The sequence below is a fragment of the Eschscholzia californica genome, unplaced genomic scaffold (genome assembly GCF_041429995.1).
Source record: "Eschscholzia californica isolate CP2 unplaced genomic scaffold, dmEscCali1.0.p SCAF_2, whole genome shotgun sequence".
NCBI lineage: Eukaryota > Viridiplantae > Streptophyta > Magnoliopsida > Ranunculales > Papaveraceae > Eschscholzia > Eschscholzia californica.
Genome location: NW_028238309.1, coordinates 57,931,965 through 57,952,833, shown reverse-complemented (window position 1 = coordinate 57,952,833; position 20,869 = coordinate 57,931,965). Strand labels below are relative to the sequence as shown.

Below are 20,869 nucleotides of genomic sequence, written 5' to 3'. Positions count from 1 at the left end.
ACCATTTTCTGGAATATGGGGCGTGTCAATAACCGAGAGGCCCCTGAGGTCGTGGGATCGAGTCTCGGTGGAAGCAGTTTTCCATCAAAATTTATACCATGCAATTTAGGCAATATGTGAAGTAAATATTACAAAAAGTTGTCAGGCTTAAGGCCTCTTTCATATTCCGGGGTTTTAGACCTCTTGCATTATGGTTTAAATTAGGCGGTTATCGTGCTCATCACATCTTCATGATGTATCAATGTCTTGTAACGACTAACTTAGATCGTAGTCGATTTCTCATTGGGATCAGTCAGACAAATTCAGATGAAAATAGGATGCCCTTACCGGCACCCCGACTTTTCACTCATGGCACTTTTCGTCGGCTCGGGCTGGGCAGTCTGAGACCTACAGACCAGGGCATCCGAGAGCACTCCGACTTTTTACTCTTGGCCACTTTTATTCTTGGCACTTCTTGTGAGCCTTAGACTGAGCAGTCTGAGGCCCGCGGACCAGACAATCTGAGGGCACATGGATTGCGCCCAGTCAAGTTCCTTCAGCGTTGCATAGTCTGTGAGACACGAAGAAAGTGTGGCCCTATATAAAAAGAGGGGCGCCTATCGACGTTCTCGATAGAAAAAAACAAATATTGATAGGGTTATTCCTCATAAAAACGCTAGTTCTTTTGTTGAAAATACAAACTATGATTGGTTTTCTATTTGGCTCCTTATTTCTAGGGAAATGCCTAGTTAATCCTTTTTAAAACTTTCATTCATTCATAGGTCGAAATTTGGCTCTCTATTCCCAGATAATCCTAATACAAACGCTAATTCTATTGCCTCTCTATTCCTAGGTAAGATTTCGGTCGAAACTTGAAATTTTTTTGACATTTTCATAAACTTTTCGACATGAAGAAATAACATACGTTGAAGTTTAACTTTCTTCAATTTTTTTGCTAAACTTGAGGCCGATTTTTTCAAACTTTCTTCTGATTTCTTTAAAATTTCTTCTCCAATTCATTATTATCATCTTTCCCATTGCAATCCCCCAAAAATTCATAAAACTTAAAGTGATTTTTGTTTGATTTCAAAATCTAGAGAAATGAAACAAAAAAACCTAGAAGTTTGTCGAAGAAGACAAAATAGAGAAGAGACTGAAAAGGAAACTATAATATTTTGTCTGGAAAATTATAGAGGTGCCCCCCAAGAACTTTTAAAGGCGACCTGTAACTGTTAAAGGCATCCCACGTTATGTTGAAGGCGCCCCCTGATTTTATATGGGAAACTCTAATTTCTAATTTACCCTCAAACTAATTTATAACTACAGACAACAACAATGTCATTATTGGGTATTACATGCAATTGCAACATATTTAAATCATAAATATAGTTTTGGAAAAAATTTACATCGACTGAAATATTTTCACGAAACGTTTTCATTTTTTAACTGACCAAAATTTCCACCGAAACCGACATTTCATTCCTTACAGAAACATAAGTATAAGTTTAAGTAGAATATCTTGTTTGGTTTTTATTATATGACTACACATAGACTAAATTTTAGTTGTCTCGACAAAACATTGTATTATTTTAGATAACAGACGTTTAATTCAGATTTATTTTATGATTTATTGAATTTGAGCATGTAATAAAGAAAACATTCTAGAATTAATCTAGTTTAAGGAATATACTCAAACTAAAACTTTTAAGTAGAATTTCTTGTTTAATTTTTATTGCATGACTCAGATTAAATTTTAGTTGTCTCGACCTAACATTGTATTATTTTACTAAAAAAACGATGTATTATTTTAGATAAATGGACGTTTAATTCAGACTTATTTTTATGATTTAGTGAAATTGAGCAAGTCACTATGAGTAAAGAAAACATTCTAGAATTAATCTAGTTTAAGGAACATAATGGGATGGTGGAAGGTCTAGTTTAGACTAGTATTCTTGATTTCGAAAAAAAAAAAAATTATCGGATTATGGGTATAAAAGACGCATCAAGTTGGTTTAAAGGTCACACTTCAATTGTTACTTTAAGTTATCAGTAAGTTTAGAGAGAAAAGTAGTGAGATGAGTTTAGTTTTAATTGGAAACTAAAAACCTTGTTTGAATAAATTAACCCACAAACAAGTAAACTCATATTCAAATAAATCCTTTTTCTACAAAATTTCTCTCTCAATCTAAATCCTATATCTATAAAATTTGTACCCACCATAAATTGATCTTATAACTCTATTCTCTGTTCTTGATTCTCTCTTTCTCTACAAGAAGAAAACCGAAAACCAGCTGAAGCAATGGAGGTCAAATTCCAACAGGATTCATTAGAGAGCTTCAGCTCCATTAAGAAGCTTGAAAATCCTAGCGTACATGTATCTTGTAAACCCTTTATTTTTCGCAATTTATATATTGATTGATGTTGAATACGTATTACGATCCTAACATGTGTTTTTTTCTCTTTGTCTATGTATATATATAGGCCTCCGCCTATCTACCATCGAAAGAATCACGTACCTGTGGTATTTGTGGAGGGCCTTTACGATTCTTTCTTCGGGTATGTTCTTTTCCCGCGGTGGTTTTACCTTTTCCGGGAAGGCTTTATTGTTACATACTAGAATTTGTTCGGAGATATGTTTTTAGTTATTTTTACGTGTGTTGTCTGCTAGGTTCAAGCACCCATCTCTGATAAGATGTATAAATTCGACCGAACTTTAGTTGTGTTCATGTGCCCGTCAATGTCTTGTCTTCTTGAAGATCAACACCATCGATTTGAATGTCTTGAAGATCAAAGGCAATCTCGAAGGTGAATTGGGGAAAGCATATATGTTTCTTTCTTATTTGAACATCAACTTCCTCCTTTACATTGTGTCTTAATGACGACTTGTTTATGAACTCTCTAGTGTGAAGGTTTATCGCTGCCAGATACCTCGTAAAAATGGTTCAAGCACTTTTGATGAATGTAACAAAACCGCTGACGAAATGAATGAAATGGAGAACGCGTTGTTAGACTATTTCAAGGTAACAACGAGTTTTTCAATGATATTCTAGTAAATTTTACCTTGTACTCCAATGTCTTCAAAATTTTGTTACCTCAACTACAGGTAGACGACGAGGATAAGAATTGTGATTCTTTCCAAGACCGCATTTTAGGATCGCCTGATCAAGTAATAAGGTGAGCATGAACTTAATGTGAGAATAGTCCCACATGGGAGAATGGGTAACTAGCAACCAAAAATATAAAGAATAGGTCCTCTCCACTCATTGCCAATTGGTTTTGAGTTGGATGGCCACAAACTTAACATGGTATCAGAGCTAGGCCCACACGTGATAGGCTTAAAAGCCACACGTGCTCCACGTCACCCGTAAAGAAAAAAACACACGTGTTAGGCTCAAAAAACGCCACACGTGAGGGGGCGTGTGAGAATAGTCCCACATGGGAGAATGGGTAACTAGCAACCAAAAATATAAAGAATAGGTCCTCTCCACTCATTGCCAATTGGTTTTGAGTTGGATGGCCACAAACTTAACATGGTATCAGAGCTAGGCCCACACGTGATAGGCTTAAAAGCCACACGTGCTCCACGTCACCCGTAAAGAAAAAAACACACGTGTTAGGCTCAAAAAACGCCACACGTGAGGGGGCGTGTGAGAATAGTCCTACATGGGAGAATGGGTAACTAGCAACCAAAAATATAAAGAATAGGTCCTCTCCACTCATTGCCAATTGGTTTTGAGTTGGATGGCCACAAACTTAACATGGTATCAGAGCTAGGCCCACACGTGATAGGCTTAAAAGCCACACGTGCTCCACGTCACCCGTAAAGAAAAAAACACACGTGTTAGGCTCAAAAAACGCCACACGTGAGGGGGCGTGTGAGAATAGTCCCACATGGGAGAATGGGTAACTAGCAACCAAAAATATAAAGAATAGGTCCTCTCCACTCATTGCCAATTGGTTTTGAGTTGGATGGCCACAAACTTAACACTTAAAACATAAATTTGCAAAATTTTGAGGACATTAATCTTCTGAGGGTTTGTGTGTGTGTCAGTGTTTGTTTCTGTTTTACGAAATTTTTCACAAGATATGACAATAATTAACATTGCACAAGATGTTCGCTTCCACACCCATATTCGTTGTATTTCTTTATCGTATCTAAGGATATGAACCCCGAATTCATTCTTCTAGGGCCATATGAACACTTGTAAGTCAATATTTCGGTCGTTTATGATAGGTATACCCTAGAGGATCAAGAAGCAGAACAACTTTCGCTTGTATCAAGTTATCTCCCATCGGTGGAAGATATTCCCAAATGCAACTATTGTAATGGAACTTTATGTCTTGAGTTGCAGGTTTGAAACTCTCTATCTTTACGTACTTGTACAATATGATATATACATATTTTATTGTGGCGTCTAGCCTATTTTGCCTTGATAAGTGTCGGTAATCCTTTACATCGTCTCATTATCGTGAGTATGTGCAGATCTTGCCCCAACTGATTTACGAATTTTGTACAATTGATCAGAACGAGGAGGACCCGTTCAAATGGGCAACCATTGGTGTCTACACATGTTGTGATTCTTGTCATTCGAGTGTGACTTATAAAAAGGAATTTGCTTTGGTTCAGCTTTGTTCTACTACTACTACATCCACATTAACTACTTGTATGTAGTTAATGTTGTTTTCATTTTATATTGATTAATGTCTAGACGTTGCGAACTTGAACTCTGTTTTTACTTTTTAGGTTTACAAGAGTAATCAAGGGTAGGATGAAACTTTTCAGGTACAAAATGTGTTTACCGGAAAAAAGTAACCACGTAAAGTGCTCAACGAATTTCCGGGAGCATGGATTATACTCGTGTTTCTTCTTTCAATATGCATGTTGTTTTTTAAGCTTTTTATCTTTCTGAAGAAAAAGAAAAAAAAAATGAATGCTGGCTATGGGGTTCGAACCCATGCGCACTTATGTGCAGAAGATCTTAAGTCTTCCCCCTTAACCTCTCGGGCAAACCAGCTCACATGTTCCATTTTTCACACTAATTGGATAAAACTATGGAATTTACAACTTGTCCATCTCTTGGTGCAAAGCCGGATGAATTTAATCCGGCTCAGCCACGCACTAGTACATTCAACTACCCACTATGCCTTAGTGGTACGTGCTCTATGTTGTTTGATAACTGTCTACACATTTCCTCCATTACCATTACATGGTTATAATCTCTCTCTCTCTCTCTCTCAAAAACCCAAGGCAACAATGCAATTACTTGAAGAAGTAGAGAGAAGCTTAAACAATACTACTACTAGTACCATAAAAAACATGTATAGAGCTCTTATTCCCAAGAAAAAAACAAACCAAGTTCTTCTTCCTTCAGTATCTTACTTTCTCAACATAAGTTTCACCATCAAGAAACCAACATCTTTCAATGAATCAACACCAAAACTAAGAATCAAGATCCCCAACTTACTAATCAAGAATATCAAGAAAAACCCACACCAACAAAATAGTAATAACAAGGTTAGGATGACGAAAACCGATATTACTCAAAGAAAACTCTTCCCAAAGAAGCTCACATTACTCTTCTCTAAGGTTAAGAAATCTTTCAAAGCTAGAAAAATGAAGAATTTGGTGAATCAAACAATCACAACTTACAAGCAACCACCTTCAAATGTGCTACTTTCTTTCAAGAGTCTTTTCGACAAAAGTAATGGTTCTGAGGTTATTAGAGGTAAGAAATCTTCTAGGAAGATCGGAAGAGATGAAGATGAACGCAAAGAGTTGTGCAGTAGGAGGATTTTAATGGGAGAACGATGTCGGCCGTTGAATTTGACTGGTTTATTTCAGTATCATGTAAATGGTAATCACTAAAGAATGCATTAATATAGATTTTGAAGTACTCTTCTATATATGGTTTGTTATTAGCTTTTCTCTGAAAAATATTGTAGTTTACAAATATTAGCTAGTGTTAGTAGTAACATATTTTGGATGTATCCCAATATTGATTTATAGATCATTGTGCATTTTTATTTTTGTTGATATATGATAATGGTATAAAATATGTGCCGAAAAGGACAAAAGTGACCTTGTTCGTCTTCCTTCTCTCTGATTTCGCTCTCCTCTTCATCTTCTTCACTGTCATCACGGCGACCAACCACCATTTTGACCAACTACCACCGTCCTCGTTACATTACCACCATCTTTCCCCTACAACTCTTCCTCTCTCCCCTCACAACCATCCTCCCAAGATTGAAAGGTTCACAAAAACCAAATAAAATAAGCAATATTAAGTGAAGATCAAAGACTTAAATAAAAGGTTTTTTCTTTCTCTTTTTTGATGAGAACTCATTACATCGTTACATGGTATTATACATTACCAAGAAAAGACAGTCGGATGCACCATGAGGGTTGAATAAACTCATACATCGTTTCGTTATGACATGGACACTTGGACCTTTAAAGGTCATCTAACTACTAGATAAGGGGCTTTAAAGCCCATCAAGACTACCTTTACTTTATTACTCCATAAATTACATAGGATAATTCAAGAGAATAGATAACATCTCCAGAAATCAAACCCATGACCTCTTGGTTTTTAGAGGGGTACCAACAAACTGAGCCATTAAAATATCTTTGTCATTACTTTTCAAAACTCATGGTCCTAATATATCGAAATTATGCTCTACTTAATAACCACCATTGATGGGGTTAGAGGTGTAAATAAAAGGAGGAACAGAGCACAGGTTCATCTTGTGGTGTGGAATTAGTTTGCAGGAAGAAGGAGTAATGGCAGCACCAGTCTTGCCCTTGTTGATATTAGTGGGAACATTATATGTACTTGATGGTGAGCTATGAAGAAATGCCTTGCATTTTGTGAGCTTGTAGTTGCTGTGAACTTGTGAAAGAGGCAATTTGGCTAAGTAATAACCATTTTCATCTGTTGGTGAGCTTAAGATTGTTATGGGTGCTGGCTTGTACCCATATTTGTCAATTGCCAAACATGTCACTCTTGCAATAGCTCCTACCAAAACCCACAATTGATATTAAGTAGTGAGTAGAAGAACAATGCTTTCAAAATCGTTAAAAAGTAACAAACGGTACAAGGCCATTATATTATAATCGGAAAAAAACTAGTTAGAACAATAGTTATCGTTCAACAAGAGGTCTAAATTTAGGTTTTAGGTGGCTTGTCGTGTATAGTTTGGAGAGTCGACCTAAGTTGAGGAGGGCACGCCTTACTATTTAAGCTACACTTAAATTGGCAACTATTTCTACGTTCACATTCGCTTGTATGTTTTCAAGTTAATGCATATACTTCTATGAGTGGAACCAACTAACTTTTACACATATAAATGAACCGGGAAATTTAGGAAAAAAAAGACTTTTTATGTGCTAAATATTTGGGCTAAAGATTGTTCGGAAAAAAAAAAAACATTGTTAGAGATAATTGACATAAAAAAATAAAATGAAGAACAGAAGAAACATGATTTTTTACCTTGTAATGGAATGAATTTAGCTTCTGATCTATAAAATATTCCTCCTTGGACACCCATAGAGTTATAGGGCACATAAACCTTTGGTTTTGGAACATCATTAACATTAGGAGGTGGTGGAGGAGCATACACATAATAAGCTTCACCATTTACTGTCGATAATGCACAAAATGTTGAAGAAACAAACAAGAGAGAAAAAGTAATGAAGAAATTGAGAGCCATTTTGATCACTATAAGATGAGAATTATATTTGGGTTGGAGATGTACTTTGAAATGAAAATGTATTTATAGGTTTAGTGTGATAGAATTTTGTGGAGTGGTTTGAATTGAATAAATTTCCATATAAAATTGTTTGAGTTTTTTCATTAGTTGGAGGCACGATTCATGAAACCTAAAAAAAATGGGAGGCACGATTAGTTCTCGATATTTACTACATTTTTTAATACTTGAACTTTTTTTCCAACATGTTTTTCTTTAAAATTGTACGTATGGTTAACGTTGACTTCACCATCAAAAATATATTCATGGTTGTTAGTGAACCTTGCTTTGTTCATGAGTTGACTTTATAAAAGAATTTAAACTATGAATTTTGTGAAATCAATCTTATCTCTATGGACTACGATTAGTGTTGATTTTATCTATCAAAATTGAAAAAAAAAATATTTGAAGAAGTTTCAAAAGAGATGAGAGATGCTAAGAAGGGGAGGAGAACTTAAAAAATGCGCAAGTTCTTGGAACATATTTGGACATGTTAAATGTTGCCCATTCCACGAGCCCATCGATCCCAAACGCAAATGAAAGAAAAGAAACTGTTACTTCATTTTTGAATTCGGACTCCTAACCCGTTAGCCATTAGGAGCTCCAAAGGGAGCATGTGTTCCATGCAGAGCGTACTTGGGAGCCCAGGTTCGAGATGTAGGTAAGATTCTTAGTGCGAATCGTTCAATCACAAAGTAGTCAAAAGTTTTTTGCTATTACGTTCGAAATAGTCTCAAGGTTTGAATGACATTTTTCCGTCTGATATTTCTCTCTTTTGCTCCTAACCCTTAAATCATTCATGATCTCCTTTTTCTCTTCTTTTTTCGTTCTTCACTCACTTTATCCTCCGTGTTCTTCTTTTTGTTCAAGGCACTTGTCGGTTTTTGGAGTCAAATTTTATTAATCGTGATTAAAGGGATGCTTTTAATTAGAAATAATGGTTTTGTTACGGAAATTTTAGGTCGCGGCGCGCATAAAAAACTTCGGTCAACAAGTTTTGACCTATGGGCATCTCATTCTCATTTATTTTCTTTCTTTCCTTTTATCTCTCTCTCGTGTTGTTTTCTCTTTCTCTTTCTCGTTCTCTCTCATAGTCTCTCTGGCTTTAACGGGTATTCTTCAATGAATTTCTTCTCCAAGAGATAAAACAAGTTAGAAGGAGAGAGAAAAGAAATGATGAGATGGAGATTAGGGGAAAAGATAACAAAGTCAAGTTTTGGATCCAAAATGAAGATGCCTCATAGATCAAATTCTTGTTGATCAATGTCTTTATGCTCCAGAGATTTTTCTTTATGCTTCAAAGCTGCAGACAAATTTTACACACTCCGTCGGTAATTGTTATACACAATGTGATACTGTTAAATTTTCCCATGTTTGTACAACACTAACTCGCCATCCACGACCATTTGGTATAATGGTTAGACACTCATTCCTCGTACCGGAGGTCCAAATTCGATTCCCATGAAAACGTCATCCAGGATTGTTGAACTTGGGTAGAAGGTAGATTTAGGAATAAATGGGCCAGCATGCTCCATAGGATGGCTTTTAGGGTTTCCATATGATTTTTAGTGTCCAAGATGTCTTTGAATGGAGTTATTGAGCTTATCCAAATTCATGATGTAATATGTTTATGATGTACTCTGGCTTGTAATGATTTAATGACTCGTGAGTCGGCAAAGAAAAAGAACTCGTGGCCAAATCGTCTAGTTCCTTACTTACTTGGGTAGTTATCATCAAAGTGGCCTTCGGGCCCATTTAATCAACTTATGGGCCTTCACTTTTTTATACAAACCCCAGCTTGCCATTTACTCTGTGTGTCTGAGACTCCACCCCAATTGCAAACAAGCTGGTTAATGCCTAGATCTCACAAGTTTAATCCATCTAATAGTTCTATAACGGAGCTACTGGATCTAAGCTAATGTATGTCATTCTATATTTTGAACCATGAAATTCAAATTGATCATTAGTTAGTGAAGGATGAATTTTGTATTTTTATCTGCCAAATTGAGTTAGATTGCAGAATAAATTTCCATCTCAAATGCACGAATTCGCAGCCATTGAATACGTCCAAATTTAAAAAGAAAACATGTTATCGCTGATTTTATTAAGAAAAACGGCTATGCACCTCCTCATGTACAACACTTAATACACACGTTAAACAACAGCTATTTTTTAACTCGCATCCTTTTACGGTAACATATACCACCTCAGGCTAATCATTGACTCTATAAGCAGAGAAAAATCTATCATCATTTGCGTAATAACTTTTAAACCTGTGTACGATAAAAAAATCCATCATGTAGAATTGGATAGTATTTCTTTTATCGAAGTTAGATACGAAAACAGACTCAAAATTTGATCGACTAGAGTTAAATTTGTGATTGATTGTTTTTGTCTAATTCGTGACGTCTGACTCATTTGAAGAGTGAGTTTGAGTCTAATGGAGTAAGACGATTTAGATTCAGCCGAGTCAGCTCCACACAATGAATAAAAACACCAGTTGTCTTAATATGAATCTGACGTGTCTAAATCAATCTAAATCAAATGAATCTAAATCAATCTGAATCAAATGAATCTAAATCAGTTTGAATCAACTACTTAAACGTGTCAGATATTGTGATTCAGACAAAAACAAACAATATGATTCAACTGATTGGCCCTACGAAAACCAAATATATGAATTTGTTATATGAAAATGAGGAAGATGAAAATAATGTGGGGAGTTTGAGAATTAATACATCAAGAAAAACAGATTTGAAAGAGACGACGGAGTCTACTTTTCCTTTTATTGAGAAGAAGACATTGTGAGGGATTGGGAGACACAAAACAGAATGCTTTTCTCTTTCATTTACTTCCTGGCTGCTTCCCTAAACTCCGTTTCCCTTTTTCCCTTTGCCTTCATCATAAACAACACCCCTTTCCTCCACACTTTATTTCCAAAATGCCGAAAAGATTTGTTGGTGAAACTGTGAGGTAGCTTTGATTTGGGTCTCAGTACCACGCGATATTTTATTTGGCATTTAACTGCAGAATGCGTAGATAAATAAAACTAACAAGAAACCAACAAATTAAATTTTTATTATAATGTATATGATATAATGGTCCCTCGGATTTGAGAAAACAAAAAATATGATGTTTGGCAATCGGAACCAGGACCACTCGAAGGAATCGGAACGAGAACAAGGACCACTCACCTTCTGGTTCTGGACCAATTGGTCAGAAGATTCAGCACCTCAACTGCTCAAGTTAACACTCACTGACTCACAATAATACACTTCTAAAATAGGTAGGGATATTTAGGGAAAAAGATTTTAGGGGCATTTTCGAAAATTAAACGAGAATCAAGGGTATTTAAACACATGACCATCCCATATGACAAGTGCTACTATTACCTTATCAGCCGTTAAATTTTGGGATAGATTTAACATCCGTTACAACAGCTGCTATTACTACATCAATATATAACTTATCAGACATACTCCGCCACTCATAACTAACCACGTGTACACTTCTGGCCCAGTTTCCCAGGCGGAAAGCTAAAAACGGGTCCCACTTTCCTCCCTACTTTCTAGATCTACCAATCCAACGGGTAATATTACTCGCACTCAAAACCCACTTACTTCAACATCTTCTTTCTTCTTTTCACAGATTGAATCCTGACCGTTGGATCGTTAACAATATTTTATTACGATTTAGTCCTTTTATTCTAACGCCACCCTATTTAAACCCAGAGACGGTGAAGACTGAAGAGAGTCTAGAAAACTTGGATAATCACTTTCTCTCTCTCTCTCTCTCTCTCTAGAAAAACAAAAGAAAGATGTGTGGAGGAGCCATCATTTCCGACTTCATTGAAGCCCGACGTGGTCGGAAACTTTCAACACAAGATCTCTGGTCGGAATTCGACACTATCTCCGACCTACTAGGTTTTGATGCCAATTATAGCAACACCAAGGTAATTTCTTTATTTAATCAATTAATTTATAGATTTAACGCCGTTTCAGCCGAACGAAAAATCTAAGAAATTTAACCTAATGAATAGATTGTTAATTTTTTAGATAATTTTACATTTTTTCCATACAGAAAGAACGAAGTTTGAATTTATTGAAAGATATACGTAGTTTAGATGATAAAGTAATCGGTAAAGTTTTTATTATATTTTTCGAAGTTTAGAAGAAAAGGAAGTCTTAAGGTTCAAGTTTTGCTATTCTTAGCTCTTTTTGTTTCATAAGCTAACATAGTTGTATTTATTAATAGGTCAATAATGAGAAGAGTACTAGTACTAGGACTACAAAGAAAAACAACAACTCAAGTCAAAGTGAGAAAGTTAAGGTGAAGAAACAAGGAGGAAGAATTAGAAAAAATGTATTTAGAGGAATTAGACAAAGGCCATGGGGCAAATGGGCTGCTGAAATTCGTGACCCACGTCAAGGTGTACGTGTCTGGCTCGGTACTTACAATACAGCTGAAGACGCTGCAAGAGCTTACGATGAAGCAGCAAAACGTATTCGAGGGGGAAAAGCTAAACTCAACTTTCCCGATCAACAATTACCAACACCGCCACTAAATTCATTAGCATCTCCACCACTATCACCGCCACCAAAAAAACGTTGTTTAGGAACTGAGTCAACTCAGTCAGGTTTCAAACCGGTTGGACCACCTATTTTGGTGGGGTTTCCATTTAAAGATGAAGGAATTTACAATCATAATTCACCACCACTCCGAGTTGAATCGTCATCAGTTGGACTTGGGAGTGAGAGTAGTGGAACTGATGAACTTATGAAAGAACAAATATCAAGCTTGGAATCGTTCCTAGAATTGGACCAAAATGAGTTGACAGAATCGTCAGGAACGAGTTGGGAATCGGAACCAGTGGATATGTGGTTACTAGAAGATGTTGTTGGTGGAGCAAGTGTTATTAATCCTCAACTCGATTATTACTACTGAGTCTGAAGTCTGAACAAGAGTAAATGAATGAGTTGGCTGGTGAATCGGACTGAGTTGTTAGGAATCGGGGGGAGATGACGTGGATGTTATTTTGTCGTTTACTTAAGTTAAGGGAGTTTCGGTGGGGTGCATAAATAAAATACAGTATCTATTCAATAAGATGTGGCCCGTTTTATTACGTTAACTCTTTTTTGTCGTTTTTGTATGTTTGTTTTGAGCTTTGTACATTTTTAGTGTGTTCTTGTTTGGAAATCTTTTGCCTTCATCTTAAAGAACAAAGTTTGACACACTAGTCTTATCAGTCGATTCAGTGTATATAACATGTTATTCCCCTGAAGACGGTATATCTAATTAGGACACAAAATATCAGTACGAACAGAATTATGGTTTGAAAGAACAAATAATATCGAATGAATTCGAACGTTAATCTACACATGGTATCAGAGCTAGGCCCACACGTGATAGCCTTAAAAGCCACATGTGCTCCAAGTCACCCGTAAAAAAAAACACACGTGTAAGGTTTAAAGAACGCCACACGTGAGAGGGCGTGTGAGAATAGTCTCACATGAGAGAATGGGTAACTAGCAACCAAGAATATAAAGTATAGGTCCTCTCCACTCACTGCCGATTGGTTTTGAGTTAGATGATCACAAACTTAACACATCTTACATTCATTAAGCTAATCATTCCAATAATGTTTCTTTAAAAACATTATGATTCATATATTATTTGACAAACTCATTAAAGCCAATCCTTTTTTTTTTTGTTGAAATTCATTAAAGCCAATCTGATTATATGAAAGTTGAAAATATAAATTTGTTTTTTTTTAATTAGACTATGATCTACGTTAATCATTACATCGCATTGATACATCATCAATATGTGATAAACACGGTAAGCGCCTAAGTTAGACCACTACTCAAGGAGCCAAAAGCCCAACAACATACGAAAGAGCCTAAAGGCCAACAAACTTATTATTTATACTCCTACTTTTAATAGTCAAATTCCATGTCGATGGATCTCAACTCCTCTAGGAATCCAACCTGAGACCTCCAAGGGTTTGGAGTTTATGTCAAGACTATCTAACACTTGAGCAACCAAGTGTTGACGAAAATATAAATCATTGTAATGCATCGTTAAAGTAGGTATTGAATAAATTCTAAGAAAACATCAATATCTTTTCATTCTATCTTAGTTTTTTCGAAAATTTTACAGAAAAAGAAGAATAGGGTATGAATAATCATTATGGAAGAAGTAACAAAGTATGTTATACGGATCTGTTTACTAATTTAAACACCTAACATAGAAAACACACGTGTATATATATATCTATTATATAAAACAGGAGGGAAAACGATGACTGGGACAAACATCCTTTTTTAATAAAGGATATTGTCTAGAAGTCCCTCTCAAAATTTATAATATAGTCCTTCGTAGAAATAAAGTTACCTGTTTAAAAAAACAATAATCGTTTTCTTCTTAGAAATAAAATAACTAATTTAAGAAAAAAGAAACAAAATAAATTTCAAGGGTTAAAAAAAGAAATTAAAATCTCTCTCACTCAATAAAATAATAACTAATTTAAGAGAGAATAAACAAAAGAATAATACAAAAAATTAATAACTAATAAAAATCTCTCTCAATAAAATATCTATATAACAAAACAGTAGGGAAAACGATGACTGGGACAAACACCCTCTTTTAATAAAGGATATTGTCTAGAAGCCCTTCTCAAAGTTTAAAATATAGTCTGTAGAAATAAAGTTACCTATTAAAAAAAACAATAATCTTTTCCTTCTTGGAAAAAAATCTCTAATTTAAGAAAAAAAAAAAGTAACAAAATAAATTTCAAGGGTTAAAACCTATTTAAAAAACAATAATCATTTTCTTCTTAGAAATAAAAATTCTAATTTAAGAAAAAAAGAAACAAAATAAATTTCAAGTGTAATTTAACAATAAATTTCGTAACATGTAATTTATACAAGTGTCCGTGCCCTAGGACACGGGATATACCCTAGTATATATACATACAAGAGTGAGGTTATTAACCTCTTCTGTGGAATTGTTATTGGCCGACTTATAAATTGTAAAATTATCGAGTGGTTGAAAGTTAACATTCTTAACTAATAGGCCTCCAAATAAAATAAAAAATCAACAGAAAAAATAAGGATAGTAACATAAATTTCTCTCTGCAGTACTGTACAAAACTAGGGATCTAATCTTCATGATATAAACAAAAAAACAAAGAGTTAATTCCTATATGGCCCCCTACTTTGTGACCAGCTTCTTTTATGACTCCCAAATTTCTGTAAATTCAAATATGACCCCCTATTTTCATGGAAATGTCATAACTACCCTTCCCCTTAATATATTTTCAAAATAAAATTAAAAACAAAAACTTAAATTCCACCTCACTTCCCTCTCCACCACTCATCTCTCTCCACGTCACCTATCTCTCCAACTCACCCCTCTCTCTCTCCAAGTCAGCACTCTAATGAAGGTCGTCGGCCGGAAAATTTTCCGGCCGGCGACCTTCAAGATTAAAAAAAGAAAAAAAAATTTCACTCACCTCTCTCTCTCTCTCCAAGTCAGCGACCTTCAAACTTTAAAAAAAAATTTTTTTTTTTTTTTTCACTCATCTCTCTCTCTCTCTCTCTAAAAATTCCGGCGAAGGGGGTTTCCCTTCGCCGGAATCTGGTCTGTTGAAGGTCACCGGCCGGAAAATTTTCCGGCCGGCGACCTTCATTAGAGTGCTGACTTGGAGAGAGAGAGAGAGGTGAGTTGGAGAGATAGGTGACGTGGAGAGAGATGAGTGGTGGAGAGAGAGTGAGGTGGAATTTAGGTTTTTGTTTTTAATTTTATTTTGAAAATATATTAATGGGAAGGGTAGTTATGACATTTCCATGAAAATAGGGGGCCATATTTGAATTTACAGAAATTTAGGGGCTATAAAGGAAGCTGGTCACAAAGTAGGGGGCCATATAGGAATTAACTCAAAAACAAATAAACACTTAGATGAAGGTGACAGGCTTGAATACATAGTTGTAAGTTAGTTGAACAAACAGAGGAAGAGGAAACTAAAATGAGGTCATCATCATCAGATGACATAACCATAGGGGTGGCTAATGCATTTGATGCATGTATCAAAACCGTAATGCTAGGTTCAAAAAAAAAATATAGAAGAATTTTATGTCTAAATGATGCGATGAATTACCTTTCAAAGTTTGACCAAATCTTGTTGTTAGCAAATGAATAACTCATAAGAAAACAGTAAAGATTCAGTCAAACTTTAAAAAAAAAAAAAACTTGACATTTTGACATACAATTTTCAATTTTTTATGTGATCTAGCATTTCCCTTTGTGTATATCAAAATATGTCTCTCATTTTAGGTAGTTGCTATTATAGATCGACATTAGATAAAAACCCAAAAAGTATTGTACTAGTCATGAGTTGACAATATACAAATTCGGTTTTAATTCAATAGAAAAGTATAACTTAAGCCAGATTAAAATAATATATTAGATAGATGTGACCAAATTTAATAATAGATTAATTATCAATAATAATAACTAGAGGTGCATGAATGAAATCCTTAAACAGAGAATAATAGTACTCACTGACGTATTATTCTTGATTAAACAAATTTGCTTAGATACATTTTGAATCTTCAATCAATTATTGTCTATAGGTTATTACACGTCTACGATGTCGAAAAAGAGATATGACTCTTAAACCACAAGGAGGGACAGCCAATAAATAAAATAAAAGTATAACGGTGAATTCCACTTCGGTTGAGCGATAATATGCATATTGTAATAGTCGAATTTTTATTGTTTCCAATAAAAAAAGACATAGTAAATGGTAAAAAAAAGTGATTAAATTCTGAGCTATAGTAGGTTGCATTTTGTAGTGGTTGCGCTATTCTTGAATTATCATATGTGGTTTAAGTGTAACAATTAGATAGTTTGTTTGCCTATCCCTTAAGAGTTGGTTTTTATGATCTTGGTCTTTCGTAGTCTATTCAAGGTTGTTTCTGTCATATGGTGGGGCCAAATAGTTCGATGTGACCTTAAAGTCAAGATTTGCAACTCACCGTCCATTGCTCCTGCCTTCCTTGTTTCATGGAAGAAAATGCAAAAATGCATTTAATGGAGATGGAGAAAAATGGCCAAGTTTTCTTACGGGTGAATGAATGCCTATAAATTGGCTTCTTCATTCACCACTTCAGTATCCAATCTCAAGTGAATTCTCCTTTGTATAAGTGAGAGAGTGAAAGAGAGTTTGAGATCAACAGAGAGTTGTATAAGTGTGTGAGGGTGAGAGTTGTAGTGAGAATTGTAACCGGGGAGTACACTAGACTTTGTGTACGGTAACTCGGGTAAGTTGTAACTTCATATTCATAGTGGATTTGCTTGGTGCGGCTGAAAGAGGACGTAGGACTTGCTCCGAACCTCTATAAATCTTGTGTGTCATTATTCTTCATTTGCTTCGTGGTTATTTTCTATTTATTCACCATTTCATCCAAGATCCTGGTTTTCCGCCTCTAAGTAGACTGATCACCTAAGAGGACGTAGGACTTGCTCCGAACCTCTATAAATCTTGTGTGCCCATGAGCCCGCACCCATCCATGGGCACCCGAGCCCAACGAGGACCATGGACGCCCGTCTCGGGTATAACCTGCCCAACCCGCCAAGTTTTGGTGGACGGGCATGGGTTAAAACCTCTACCCGCGCACCCGCCCATGCCCGCACCCATTTAACGTCGCCCAATGATAACCAACCAAATTACATCAACTTTTTTGGTTGATGAAGCCCAACATTCCATGTTGCTTGGCCTAGTTAAGATGGTAAACAATATATTTAAGGGTAACCATACGAACCAATGCATTGTTTCGCAATGACTCAAGAGAATTCGTGGTAGGTTACTGAAGTAGTGTTTGGCTTTGAAGAAGCAAGGAGATGGATAAGTTTATATTATATACCATGAAAATTCTTCATTAGTTATTAATGTGAAATTAAATTTCTACAAAGAACAACACAAATAATGCCTAATTTTAATCCCTAATTGCCTCTTTAAAATTAGGAAAGGTGTTTGGAGACTTTATAAAAGAAAATGAAAAAGTGAATTTTTCAAATAATGATCTTACCCGCTACCCGCCCGCCCATACCCGAATTACCCAAGCTTCTTGATGGGCTGGGGCGGGTAATGGGCAAGGCGTTTCAAAATTGCCCGCCCGGTAAACCCGCTTACCCTAATAGCCATTGAAAGTCGTGCCCGACCAGACCGCCCCGATGCTTCAAGTGGCCATGGGCGCCCGTACCCGCCCAATTCCCACCCCTAAACCTTCCCACCCTCAATTCCCCACTACAACAAATTGCACTTTATGCGACATTGTAAAGCGTTGCAATAACTGAAGAAAACGTTCCCTAATATCATTTGCAATTTAAAACTAAACAACTCCGTAGGGAAAATAATCCAAAGGGACTAGATGTGGCAAATATACTTTTGTCTGAAATTAGTTGTTCCTTTTAAAGGATTTGTTATAAAAGTATCTATAAGCTAGGCAAGTTTATGGCGTTAATAAGCAAGGTTGTGACGTCTGACGTAAAGTCAGAGACTGGATTCAAGATTTGGACCTAGGAGTTGCGAAATTATACACCCAAATAATACAAAAGTATCATGGAAATACAAAAGTATCATGGAAATACAAAAGTATCAATGAAGCTATGTATTATACTTTTCCCCATACGATGGTAATACATGTTTGTTTCTGGTCGACACCTCAAGTTTATCGTGTCTATGAATAGTTCAAGAAAACACGGAGTTGTTAACACTTTTCCCCAAACGATGTTTTAGTCTGTGGCAATTGAGCGTGACTAAAACAAAATTGTGATTCTATGATATACATAGTGTTTTTGGGGGGTAGCTGGAAATTTACACCTTTTTTTTTTTTTTTACTAATTTGGACACATAAAGTAATATGATGAATTCAGTGTACTTTATACACAAGATTTGATGCCTATCTAAAAAATTCATTATTGTCGAATTGAATCTAATTTACTCTTCTCTGTCTACTTAGTTGATTACATTTGACTAATTATATATTTTTATTATATAATGGTGGCTATTATTTTGAGGGTAAACTTGTTTCTAGATCTTCTAAAATATTTTATGAAACTTGTAGAAGTAGTCTTATTTTTACTGATAACAACCGGAATTGGGTTCCTTAACAAAAAAAAAAAAAACCGGAATAGGGTAAATTTTAGGTGGAAGCTTTGTAGGTGCTTGTATTTGGCTACAGACAGGCGACATGGTCCGGATTGATGGTGTTGTTCATGTCTTTAGGCACCACCAGTTGTTCTTGATATTTTCCCGTCCCATTTCTATACAAAGAAAAGGAGGTGATCTCCTCGACTTGGTATATTAATTCGAGTGAGACGCAGAATTCAAGAACCAACTCGGTGTAAATGTTAGCGCCAATTTATAGCAAAACGAATAAGTCCCGTACCATGCATGAACTCATATTAACAAATGGAATTTTTATTAGTTTCAATCCTAATGAAGAACTTATAAAACTTACGGTGGGTTGTGATGCCTTCAGCGACAACTATAACGTTGTTAAACAATTACAGAAGTACATCTGTTGTTGCTCTGGAACGAGATGTGTTGTGTTGTTGCGGAACAAATCTATCGTTGCTATAGAACGTGACGCTACCACTTTTGTATTCTGGTCAGGGCACATCACAACCCGCTTCATGGCCATCCCGAAAGAATCTATGGCGGGCATGAATGATGAAACACCATAGCCTTTGAGGAGCGCAAATAATTCGTCGGAAAAAGGTCTAGTTCCGACGGCTTTTCTACAGGCCGTCAGAAAATCAAGCATATTGGCAACCGCTCTCAAGAATCCGTCGGAAAATGTACGTCACAAAAAACCCGCTCTTTTGTAGTGAGAGTAGATTTACTAGTTGAGAAAAATAGAGTAGATCAGTACTGTTCAGATCTGGTTGTAGTTTTTCTTTTATCGAACTATAACAGGAATCGCTCCATTTCTCTTCTCGGCAAGAGGAGATTTGTGGTACGTTTGCAAGCTGTTATGAATACATAATTTCTCAACATGTTTAAACTCAAAAAAAATTCTAAGTGGTAAGAGTGTGGGAAATCTTGAATAATATTACTCTTTAATCACTATTCTGAACTTTAACATGAATCACATCTCTCGTACGAAATAGGTAAAGGAATAGGAAAGTGAGATCGAGGTTAAATCAAATTACACATTAGTATATATACATATATTGTTTGAAGACCTTATTAGTTATTTCAAAAAAAAAAAAAGACATTAGTAGTTTAATCCTATAAAAGGTAAGCATTAAGGACCATCTATTGGTCTAGATGCTTGTTTTGGGTATAACTAAACTTAATTTTGGTTTTAAATTCTTGTCGAATGAATACAGGGCATAAACTACTTAATTAATTAAGCTAATTGAGAAAGCATTGGTGTCCATAAAAAAATCCCACTAGATATATGCTTGTGGGGTTTAGTTAGCGGACCTTTTATGTATTAATTCATTACTTTATGAAGTTTATACAACTAATTTAGTCGTGTTCTAGAGCTCCACTTGCATGGGTTTTAATAAATTAATTAGGGTTAACATGTTATCTTTGATTCCATTAGTTAATTGGTGTATTTTTTTAACCAAATTGGGGAGGGTAAACTACTTCCTTAAGCTGATTGAGAATTAGAGGGTGTTTGATTTTTTAGCACTTACAAGTGCTACCACTTACTAAGTGCTACCACTTACTAAGTGATAATCACTTGTAAGTGATATGGCGTTTGTTTTCTATAACTTCGTGCTTGATTTTTGTTTTTATATTAATTTTAAATGTCATAAAAATGAGAAATTGTCTATTTTGACCTTAAAGTATTTACATATTAGCATTTCATACTAATTCATTATGCTCGCGAGTTTGGATACAAGAGAATTACGATTTATGAATGCTTTATGTTGAAAATATTAACCTCAAGTAATTAAAAATTATGAAGGAGAAAGAACTTACGTTGCATCATGGAGTTTGGGTGGTTCCGTGATTAATGAAGGAAGAGATGTGAAGAAGATCTAAGAGAAAAACTTAGGTGAAGGATGAGTGACGAAGGAAAAGTGTCATTGATAAAGTCATAAAAAGATTTTTTTACTTATC

At 35.5% G+C, this 20,869-nt stretch overlaps 3 protein-coding genes, 1 long non-coding RNA gene and 1 other non-coding gene across 5 annotated transcripts; 2 read left to right on the top strand and 3 right to left on the bottom strand.

Annotated features, from left to right (window-relative positions):
• Positions 1-1,999: 1,999 nt before the first annotated feature.
• On the top strand, positions 2,000-4,853 carry LOC147559509 (uncharacterized). The gene is made up of 7 exons (XM_086657821.1): positions 2,000-2,353; positions 2,461-2,535; positions 2,648-2,784; positions 2,882-2,999; positions 3,083-3,153; positions 4,214-4,331; positions 4,463-4,853. The coding sequence occupies exons 1-7, from the start codon at positions 2,279-2,281 to the stop codon at positions 4,649-4,651; spliced, it is 783 nt and encodes a 260-aa protein (XP_086513947.1). The 5' UTR covers positions 2,000-2,278; the 3' UTR covers positions 4,652-4,853.
• A 58-nt stretch (positions 4,854-4,911) lies between these two features.
• On the bottom strand, positions 4,912-4,994 carry TRNAL-UAA (transfer RNA leucine (anticodon UAA)). The gene has a single exon. It is a non-coding gene; the product is annotated as a tRNA-Leu (tRNA).
• Positions 4,995-6,279: 1,285 nt separating this feature from the next.
• LOC147559507 (protein SEED AND ROOT HAIR PROTECTIVE PROTEIN-like) lies at positions 6,280-7,785 on the bottom strand. Its single transcript, XM_086657820.1, has 2 exons — positions 7,470-7,785; positions 6,280-6,995 (listed from the first exon to the last, which is right to left on the bottom strand). Exons 1-2 carry the CDS (start codon positions 7,687-7,689, stop codon positions 6,661-6,663), a joined length of 555 nt encoding a protein of 184 aa, XP_086513946.1. The 5' UTR covers positions 7,690-7,785; the 3' UTR covers positions 6,280-6,660.
• Positions 7,786-10,286: 2,501 nt separating this feature from the next.
• LOC147559505 (uncharacterized) lies at positions 10,287-14,837 on the bottom strand. The gene is made up of 2 exons (XR_015234619.1): positions 14,683-14,837; positions 10,287-14,029 (listed from the first exon to the last, which is right to left on the bottom strand). It is a non-coding gene; the product is annotated as an uncharacterized LOC147559505 (long non-coding RNA).
• EBP (ethylene-responsive element binding protein) lies at positions 11,476-12,956 on the top strand. Its single transcript, XM_086661403.1, has 2 exons — positions 11,476-11,677; positions 11,980-12,956. The coding sequence occupies exons 1-2, from the start codon at positions 11,543-11,545 to the stop codon at positions 12,667-12,669; spliced, it is 825 nt and encodes a 274-aa protein (XP_086517529.1). The 5' UTR covers positions 11,476-11,542; the 3' UTR covers positions 12,670-12,956.
• Positions 14,838-20,869: the final 6,032 nt, after the last annotated feature.